The sequence below is a fragment of the Dendroctonus ponderosae genome, unplaced genomic scaffold, assembly GCF_020466585.1.
Source record: "Dendroctonus ponderosae isolate FM_Combo_2020 unplaced genomic scaffold, Dpon_F_20191213v2 Dpon_F_20191213_1, whole genome shotgun sequence".
Taxonomy (NCBI): Eukaryota; Metazoa; Arthropoda; class Insecta; order Coleoptera; family Curculionidae; genus Dendroctonus; species Dendroctonus ponderosae.
The window spans coordinates 62594290-62604824 of record NW_026017110.1 but is presented as its reverse complement, the minus strand read 5'-3'; the positions used below and the strand labels follow the sequence as shown (position 1 = coordinate 62604824).

Here is a 10535-nt window from a genome sequence, read left to right as displayed (position 1 = left end):
AAAAATCGACGCCCACCCTTAGAAAAATTTGGACCAAAAATAAAAATTTCACATGCGTGTTTTTTGAGCTCAATCGCTTCCTTTCGACGTAAGAAAGTCACAAATATGCATTGATAAAGTGTTTGGGTCAATAAGAAGGAAGAGATCGTCGGCGAAAGAACGTGAAGGCTCAAGAAACGCTTAAAATGTGCCAAAAATCTCTATTTTTTCGGATCTGAAACTTCTAGCATGTTTTTCAATGAGTTCGATGCATTACTCGCGTCCGGGAGCTGAAAATGATGTGAAATTTAAGACATTTTGAGACAAAAAAGATAAGCCGCAATATAGATCTTACCGAGGCCCCCGACATCGTGAGCCCGGGGCTGCAGCCCCCGTAGCCCCGTTAGATCCGGCGCTGCTACTTAGGGATACAAGGGAGAAACAATTAAACTACTTACGTTGCTGATCTCAAAGCGCCATAATAGAATTTCCGCCGCTTCTATCATTGATATTATTACTGGATGCCGCCTTTTCAATGGTAGTTTCTGGTTCAGATTTCACACATCCCTGAAAGCGCATTTTTGCGTCATCGCCCACTACTACTGTTCGTTGACAAAATATCAGTGTGAGACAAGAAACTATGAACAGGGTGGTGGGCAAAAGAGAAGCGATTATAAATTGCTTTGTGGTGGTTTCCAAGTCGAATCTAGCAACCACGATCTCCGTATTATCTGTGGAGTAGTAACATGGAAATCTAGCTCTGGCGTTGTGGTCGGTTCCATCTTTTCCGTAGATCTTCAGAAAGTCCTTGCACTCGTCTCTTAAGGTATTGACGCAACCTTCAAGATTAATAAGGAGTTTGCTGTCATTAGCTATCAGCAGATCGGGTTCTGGAGGAGCGACCTTGCGGTCCTTATCTAGGACAACTGTATTGAAGACACTGAGGTAGCTGAGATAAGTAAAATTGGCCATGTCGGCTAAAACATTAGTCGCAAGCAAGCTTCCGTTGATGCAATCGGTTGCTTCCAAACCTCTGGTGGTGTTCGCCACGCTGAGACACGAGGCCATCACGATATTCTCCTCAGATTCATTCCAGACTTCCTTTCCCGAATCCAGATCTATACAACGCTGACATTGCGACAAATAGACCTCATCCCCGCTCATCATAATCACGTTTTTGTTCCGGGTCGGGATGTCGCCACACTGTCTGTCGCAATTGTATGGCGACCTAATTCTTTCACATGTGCCCCGATTGCAGTTATACAGCCCGTGCAAGTCTATGCAGGTAATCTTACCACGTCGTCCAGAACACTTCAATGGAGGGTCAGTGTCTTTATAAACACACTCGAAAGAGTCGGTGATGTCAATGCAAGTTCCCGTGGTACAGTTGAATGTGCCCGTAAGATTTTTGCATTCATCCGCGATGCACCGGTTTTTCTTGGCAACTTCCTGGTCTTTGCCATAGCAGAATTTCTGAGCAATGTTGGTACAATTGGCTAAAAGAAGGTTGGACCCGTTCCGCCTGAGATTCACGTAAATTTGGATGCAGGAACCAGAAGTTTTGCTAAGACACCACTCGCCACAAGACCCCCAATCGCAAGTTTCTACAGTCAAGGCTCGAACAGTGGTACACATCACAGGGTGCTCCGATATGCCCGATTGCAGAGCTCTGGTTGAGGGCACATAAATCGCCACTGTTAGATACACTATCGCTACACTGCTTAGCACTAGTGTCATTTGGCAGAGACAAATCGTTCCGCATATTCTCGTATCCTGTGGGGGGATCACTAGATCTTCGATTGGCGTGGGCTTCTTCTTCGGCATCGCGGTGAATCAAAAATCGCGTTCATTCAGCAGCCCATTCTGTGAGGGTTGAACGACAAGTTTGCGGACTTTCACGAGGTGTGTAGCTAAGTCGTCGCTAGCCAGCGACGCGCCACCTTTCAAGTAACTGTGTTGCCAAATAAGGAGAATTAGATTGGGTTTCCGTTCCGTGGGGTTTTCTTGAAAGCACCCCCCTTTACTCAGTGGGGCTTATTTTCGATCACTTATACATGTTGCAGGTTGACTAATGAGGTTCTCCATCAGTCTCCCGAAGGGTGCATTGCAACTTAAATACCTCTGGAGTATTGCGACATGCGGGTGCACATACGAAGGTTCTGAACAGGACTAGGGGGTAGCAAGAAACCGGAGATTAGGCGAAAAATTATAAACATTCCAGCAAATGCTCGAATGCCGGCAACTCAGCTCTGCAGGCTCATGTCAGCCCTTCGTGCACTTTCAAATCGATACCCCACTGCGGAAAATCCAATCGATAATACCCTCGCGCACTTTCGGAAAATTGCTATATCATCTCCTGTTCCTAGTTTCCGAAGCTGCATTAAGCTATCGAAGTGCAGCAGGAATCGAAAAATGATTGCTGTTTATTTGTACTTACTTTAGAATGTCCAGTGATGTTGCGGACGCTAATAACGGGGTGAATGTGGCTTCTGGTGAGGAAACTATTCGACGACGTCGTCCAGATGGTCTGTCAGGACCCGGGGTTTGAATCGATAGTGTAAAGGTTGCCACAGTTTCAAACCGCAGTGCACAAAACACCATGGCTGATAGAAGCATCGCTATGGCTCGCACCGTCACTTAGTGTGCGCCCTTTGGATGAATTCTGTTCCATCACTCTGTACACAACAGTCTTGAATTAAAAAGCGATCAAAAATCGGGATCAGTAAAGTATCGGGAATATAATGTAAAACGTGCGGGGGTGAAACTGAACTCTATTAATATTAATTAGAATGTGTGGGTTCATAGGAAGGACCTAGTAATTTGGGGTAACCTGAGGAGCGCTAGGAGTGAGCTGGCCTCCGCCGCTCGCGCTTAGGTGCTTGCAGATGGTGGCGTCCGAGCCTCGAAGTTCTAACGACCTTGTGACACGACCATGGGGGATGAAAAGATTGACGAGGAGACCTGGCAACAAAAGTTACTCTTCTACATCACAGCTTTCTTCGTGTTGCTCGGAATATTCAGCCTCTTTTCCTTCCTGTTTCTTGTGCCTTTCGTCATAGATCCAGCCTTCACCACTATTTTTATGGAATTCGATGAAGAACCCGCTTTTTGTGTTACTGTTAAAACGCAAAGACTTTTAGGAGCCTCAAATTGCAGCTGGACCTCATGCAGGGAAGGTTGCACGAAAGACATCTACGACTGTACCCAAATTTTCGTTACCTACAAAATATTTTCCAACAACTCGTACCCGAACAGCAGCTTGTCTCAGTCCACCATGGCTACAGTCGAATCCCCGTATGTTCGCCAAGATAAAACGTTGTTAGATGATTACGATTACGAAATTGAACCTGCTACAGGCCTACAGCCCAACACTTCGGAATGGCATTACAAGGAAGCAAGATTTTTGCCCAATGTGAAAGGATGTGGTTACCCTCCAATGCTAAATTGCTCAGTTTGGCTGAAAAAGTACATAAGCGTAGGAGCCAACTTTTCGTGTTACTACAGCAAAATTGATCCTGGACTGGTGATTAGCGACTTGGATATGTGGCAGGTTTACATGAACCTTGTTTATGCCATGTGCATCCCGATCCCTTCGTTCATAATGTCTGTTATTTACTTGGCTATCGCTTACTTTAAAATCTACACTGACGATGAAGAAGCAGCCCCACTGGAAAAGAATGCCGAAGCCATCGATATTGAAGGTAATTAATGGATTTTTAATGTCGATTACGTAACTCATTGATCAATCCAGTTCTTATTCATAGCATAGCGAGGTCGCCGGTTCAACCCCATTAGGATCGTTCTCGCTTATGGCAACTACATTCGCTTTTTTTCTTATAGGAGAAAATGAGATGAATCAAACGCCAGTGCCCCCGGCAAGTGGTGGAATCACTCCGGCTAGTGAAGCATTCCGAGAAGACCTGGCCAGCTTCGGACACCATTTCAAAGTGGCAATGGTGGACGATATGAGTCGTGATAGTCTAGTGGATGGAATCATAACTTCCGTTTCAATAGGCGGGTGAGTTTTTACTAATCTACTATTTGATGCGGATGGTAAATGAATGAGGATGTTTTAGGAGCATCGGCAAAACAATGACTACTAGTATTTCAACAACTGGTGGACCTGTAGCTGATATTTAAAAATCTTTTTTATAGATTTTTCCTAAGGCTTGTGCTATAATGGCTTGGTAACTAATACAATTTTGACATTATCCTTCTCAACTGTTCTTCTACAGATGTAAGTATTTTATTAGGAGACTCAGGCTATTCTCAGGGTATTTCCTAATCAAATATTTAACGCCATTGGAACTACCCTATATGTCCCGCAATTACGATAACTTCTCAGTTTCATTTTTATCCAATCCAATTGTTTCGTTCAGCATTTTCGATAATATTTTGTAGCTAATTGAAGTGAACTGGAACCATAATCCACGCATTAAATTTTGTAAATAGTGAACGAACCAGCTTACGATTTGTCATCAATTATAGACTACTATTGTATTAGTGACTTGAAATTCCATTCGTTTATAGAAATTTTGACTAAATGCGATCTGCGATAAATAATGTGTGTTCTAGGAAACGTTCTGTATGTTTTATAAAATACCAGTTTTCAAATTTGAATGTTTTATGTATAAAAAGGCTACTTAAAACGTGCATTTGACCTGTGATCATCTAAATGTTATAAATGGTCAGCAGTGTTTTGATCCTGACTTAAAGCTTCAGTTTAAATTCGGTCATTGATTTATTGTCTTATTAATGACTAATAATAGTTTAAATTGCCTTTTCAGGGCAAAGGCTGACTGTTTACTAATTCCTTATAAATGCTAAATGATTTCGTACCAAGCACTGCTGAATTTACGATTGTTAGAATATTTCAAAATTTATCGATGCGCGTGCCGCGTATTGAAAATATCGCCGCAATGATTTTTTGCGATATTGTTACACGTCTTTGGGCGCTGGTCTTGTTATGCCATCCTACAGGATCATTCACCTATTTACACGTTTCACTTTTGTATAAAATTCCAATAAAACTCAAATCAGACCAGTTATATTTCATTTTTATTCGATTTCGATACGAGTAAATTTGCGAGGCGTGTAAATAGTGAGAATATTTTCTGTAGGCATCATCGCTTTAGGGAGGTGTAGTAAATAATAACTGAAAAACTTATTGTCATTGATTTGAAACGCTTTAATTGATCAAAAAAACACAAGCCTACTAGTTTGTAATATTTTTAGAGTTAAACTTGTTTCTGTTAGCTTAGTTGGCCCGATTAACCAAAATGAATCTATATACTACAGAAAGTAGATTTATGAAAGTAGAAATTCACTTAACGCAGAAATGCCTTACGATTCAGTCAATCAACTTTTTTTTACCATTAGTGAAAAGTATTTTTGTACTGTCAAAAATATTTTCGTTAAGATTCTCAGAGAAAAAATGTGATAAAGTCCTTGGCCCTGTTCCAACAATAGCATCAATCGTTGAAATCGCTGTTACCGCTCCAGTCCAAAATTTATTTCCAAAATAACTACAGCAATTCAAATTTGGAAAGTACGCATTGTTGCAAAATGCCCAGAGTGACTCATGCAAATTCACTTGATTTAGCTGAGAAGAAAACACAGCTTTTTAGTTAAATTCTTCGACTGTTCATTCAATGCTATTAGGTGCGCTTTTCTATGAATCATTTCCCAGACTTGACTGAAAAGATTAGATAATATTTAGCTGGTTGGATTAGCCAGCTACTTGAAATTAGCGCTATATGCGATGTATTTGAACCGAAATTGCACTATTTATTATATATTATTTAACCGACATTTCTGAAACCGAAATTTAACAGGGTAAAATACTTGTTTCCCATTGCGTTCCTTTTCAAGAGCAGTGTATTAGGGGATTGCAACAGGTTTACGTGGCTGGAGCTTAACATTATTATAGTTCCTTTGATTTGTTATAATTATTTTCGAATTAATCGCATACAAAAATAAATTATATTATACTGTATATACTAGATTATCTTTATAACATTGTTAAAACATTGGTTAAATTGTTAAAAGTTTAATAGAACTTATGTTACAGTCTGTAATATACTGGATGTTCAAAGCTACGAACGCATAATAGGCGATATCCATGTTTTTCAAGGTCTTGCAACAAGAGGAGCAAAAATGGCTTTCTCCCTATATAATAGTTTTCGAACATCTTGTACGATGATAGCTTATATAACCTCTACGAATATTCGGACTTTGGTCCACTTTTTGCCTTTCCTCTTAAATGCGTTATAAGCATTTGTAATATTTTAATAAGAGTATGTGTTATGAAAATCAAATCACAATGTAAATAAATAATAGAGTGAAGACTACAGTTAAACCTAATTGAAATGTAACAGGCAATAAGAAATATAAATGCGAGATTTTCATTATATTTAAAATTAGTTCTTGTGCAGAGTATTTTAAAATATTGTACGCAAAATCTGTCTGAACACAATTAAAATTTGTCAGGAAATCGTACCTTTCCTAGCAAACTTTTAATATCAGATTGGAATATCATTATTAGCCGGTTTAGCGCTATCCATTTGTAGACAACCTTGATGCGCACACTAATATATAGTTAAGTACAAAACTTAAGTACATGTATATGCCTTTATTATTGTATGCCATCCATATTACTGGTGCTCAGAAGATCTTATTGTAGAATGTGACTGCCATGTAATAATTATAAACAGTGGCGAATACTTGTTATTGTTAACAGTCAAACGGATTGGCCGATTAGTGGTAGAACGACGTTATTTAAGCCACTAAATAGAAGGCTTGTGCTCAAAATATGCTAGATTTAATATTTACTCTTAGAATAATTTACGTTGAACCTAGTCTTCGCAGCGTTTGATTTAGGTTTAAGCTTAGTTAGTTCCTGTTATTTCCTGCACAATTGATTCAAACTTAGTCATACATAATTTAGCCAGTAGCAATAACTAAAATACCACCTTCCCGAAAATAGTGCAAGTTTCGGTTTAACTGTAGTCTTTAATCAACTTGTTGCTAAGTTTACGATGCGAACCGATTATTTGGATATATGGAAGATTTTCAGAAAATTGGTTGTTTCATTGCAAAGGGACCAAGGATGAGGAATAGACAATTATTTCATTTTGCGCAATATGATTGCGGTCACTCAAACAATCCTAAAAATGTTGCTTGTAAACTTATGTGACAACACTAATCGATTTGATGTTTCGTTTTGTAAAACAGCAACATTCATTTTACGTTCAGAGAGCTGAATAAAGCTTTAATCGACGTATTTAATACTTGGGTTTGAAGCTATGCGTTGTCCGGTTCGTTTTCAGAAACACGATCTTTTAAACTAATTTGTGATACTTACACTGCTCATATAGGGGTAATATATTTAAAATTCACACTTGTTTTATTTTATTGATCCCAATTTCATTTGAGTTGCTCTAATGTTTTGCCTAACATTTTCAAATAAAATGAACGCTCTTTTCAAAACACGAAAAGAACATTCAATAAACTTTTCAACAGTCAATAAAACAAAGCGGATATTTTCAGTAAAGTATATTAGAAACAACTATATCACAATACAAATATAGTAAACATTACTTGAACACAAATTAAAAGGGCGATTCTGTCAAATAATGTCACAAAAAATAAATGCAACCGGAAATTTTGGAATTGAAAATAAGTGCGCCAAATTTTTACAATATATTATTGCACTATTCAACGAAATAAATCTAATGTCCTAGATTTCTAGACGAAAATAAAAATTCTTGATAAATATTTGTTCAAATTGCTAATACAAATTTACAAATTGTGAGAAAACAGAGATCCAAATTTGTAGCCTCTCTATACAAACTCAAACAAACTAGCGTTAATCGCAATAAACTAATACTCACTTTGCAGTTTCAATATTTTCATCACTTGAAGTTTCACTAGTTTCATTTAAAAAGCACTTCTTAAGCAGTTCTTCATACTCAACTTGGTAAGGTAACAAAGGAATAACAAATACTGATATATCATCACATGACGCAGGTTTTCCCTCTTTGAGCATCCAGGAATTGTTGAGGGAGCCTCTGGCGTAACCAACTAAACAAGTAGCAGCACTCACGAATTTTTTGTCCTCAAAAGCGTTTATAGACTTTGCCACTATGTCAGCTGCTTTATGGCCGTCTACGACGTCCCAAAGACCATCTGTGCCCATGACCAAAACTTCTTTATCATCAGCTGCTGATAGCAAATGCACTTGAACTTCTGGGTGCGATGAAAGGAATGGTTTGATTGGTAATTTTTGATAGACTGCCGTTAAGTCGTGGTCACCAAACCCACGAGTCACACCAATTGTTCCCATTACTCTGCTCTAAAGACCAGAAAACAAATATTTGTGCATTAGCTTATTAACATTGTCCCGCATTTACCCTTTTTCCACGACCCGTTATTACGGAAACTCTCAGATCTTCAGGCTGGAGTGTTTTATAGGCCCATCCTTTCATATAGGCGTCCCGGAACATTACTGTTTTTCCTAAATCTCCCGACTTCGGACTGCCTATGTATTCTTTGGCAGTGAATTCGTTTCCTAAAGCCCATGTGCTATATGGGAATATATTAAAAAAGGTACTTCATTACCTAGCAAGGAGGGTTGTTCTTGAGCAAGTCTTCGGATGCGATCTCTCTCGTTCTCTGGCGTGAAATCCATAGACATAGGAGAATATTTATCGTTTTTGCAAATTATTGCTCGCGAATCACCGGCATTCGCTACATATAATTTGCCTAAAATAAATAATGCCACTAGTGCGGTGCATCCTCCAGCCGCCTGATATTTGTTGCGGTCTTCTGATAGCAGCTGATCCTGTAAAGAAATGTATTGTCAAGACGTATTCAACACCTTAAGGTTTGAATGAATGCAATTTACCATTTCCTTAAATGCTGATTCTAGTGCTCCAATAATTAGCAAATCTCTAGGTTTACAGGGCAGGTTTTTTTTGGAAAAACTAACCCATATGTCGTCTTGAGCATCAACAAGTTTCTCCTACAAGTAATGATTTATCGAATTCAACAGTATGTACTTAGGTACGTTGAGATAAAAAAACATACATGTATTATATGGTGTAACTGAAAAGCTGCACACAGAGCAGCCCCTACACCTGCATGCCCATCAAAAATCCCATAATATGTGTAAGGTATTGCAAATTTCTGAACAGATCCATCTTCATTTGGTGTTGCCTTGCTTAAAATACCCTGCCTATAGACAGCTTGATCTTCATTCCATCGGGATTTGCCAGCATTAACACACTCTGCATAGCCTTTTTTAAACAAACCCCACATTGGTAATGTCGATGTAAACAATACAATGAAGAGTAAACAATACAATTGATATTTCTAACCTGTATCATGCGGCAGTGGTTTGCTGGGGTGAATTATGGGCCTGAGTTTGTGATCAGCGCTCATTTGTACCTCGTCGTCGCCGAGACTGAGAAAATGGGGCCTTCCATAAGGGAATTTTGGGGCCAAAGTCGTTTTGTTGTAATGTGTCCCTTCAATGGCTCCATTGGCGGATTCTAGTCCGTTCACTGCACCAATAACAGCACTTTTCAGACGATTGAACATTGTTTTAGCGCTTATTTACCAAAAACATGAACAATACAAATTTAGCAATAATAACCAAAAAGTAAACCACTGTCAACATCACAAAGTGCCAATGACCTGCCAAAGTGTTCAAAACCTAGCACTTCCATAGAAATCTGTATGATCGTTCCCGGAAAATTCAGCAGATGTCGCCCAATGTACAGGTTCAATTCATTTTCTTGTAGGATTTTATCAGGTACTTTCAAGGGGGATTACCAGATAATGTACGCAACTTTTCAAGCTCTATTACAAATTCTGAATGAAAATGGAGTATTTGCTCGAAGTACAAAGTAAAAGCTGAAGCAAATTCTTTCAAGAGACGGAAGGTTTTGTGGCGTAGTAAATGCTGCGTTATTTAGACTGCTTGCTACACTTTTTCACAAGTCTAGACAGGAATATATTTTTTATGTCTGGTTGAATATAAAAAACACACTTTATAGTAGTCATTAAGTGAGAAGCGCACGGTGAGGTAAAATTTGCAGTTTTCCAAAACCCAATATCCCCTTATATGTCGTCGCATTTTCTTCAGTACAGTTATATTGCATCGTTATTAAGTAATTTTGCTTCAGCAATTGTTTTCGATACAGTACTTTGATGAATTCCATTTAGTTTCCCCACTAGGATCAGCGATGTGCAGCAAAAACATTTTTACCTTTTTTATCTTCAGAAAAATTAAGCTTTTGTCTCTAGCAAAAGCATGGCTTTATTGATATAATCTGAAGTACAGTAAAGTCCGCTTTTTTTTGCCGCGTTATGTATGTAAATCGTTTTAGAATGGAAAAACAAAAATTCACTAAATGAAAAGTACGAGATTATTAACAAAATAAAAAGTGGAGCAAAGCTGAGTGACATTTGTAAGGAATTAGCACTTGGAAAGTCTACTGTTGCAACAATATGGAAAAACAGAGGAAACATTTTATCAGCGTATGACAAAACAA

At 38.6% G+C, this 10535-nt stretch overlaps 3 protein-coding genes across 3 annotated transcripts in view; 1 reads left to right on the top strand and 2 right to left on the bottom strand.

Annotated features, from left to right (window-relative positions):
- LOC109541158 overlaps window positions 1–2323 on the bottom strand; it is a gene marked incomplete in the record, with an annotated part of 7621 nt that extends 5298 nt beyond the window's left edge. The window contains 1 exon segment of the mRNA XM_019909928.2: window positions 438–2323. Coding sequence (XP_019765487.2) covers window positions 448–1803 — 1356 coding nt within the window.
- Window positions 2324–2798: 475 nt separating this feature from the next.
- On the top strand, window positions 2799–7376 carry LOC109541157 (protein tipE). The gene is made up of 3 exons (XM_019909927.2): window positions 2799–3680; window positions 3820–3997; window positions 4056–7376. Exons 1-3 carry the CDS (start codon window positions 2912–2914, stop codon window positions 4117–4119), a joined length of 1011 nt encoding a protein of 336 aa, XP_019765486.1. The 5' UTR covers window positions 2799–2911; the 3' UTR covers window positions 4120–7376.
- A 142-nt stretch (window positions 7377–7518) lies between these two features.
- On the bottom strand, window positions 7519–9699 carry LOC109541172 (protein phosphatase 1H). Its single transcript, XM_019909949.2, has 6 exons — window positions 9357–9699; window positions 9067–9275; window positions 8885–9001; window positions 8599–8821; window positions 8391–8548; window positions 7519–8332 (listed from the first exon to the last, which is right to left on the bottom strand). Exons 1-6 carry the CDS (start codon window positions 9577–9579, stop codon window positions 7868–7870), a joined length of 1395 nt encoding a protein of 464 aa, XP_019765508.1. The 5' UTR covers window positions 9580–9699; the 3' UTR covers window positions 7519–7867.
- Window positions 9700–10535: the final 836 nt, after the last annotated feature.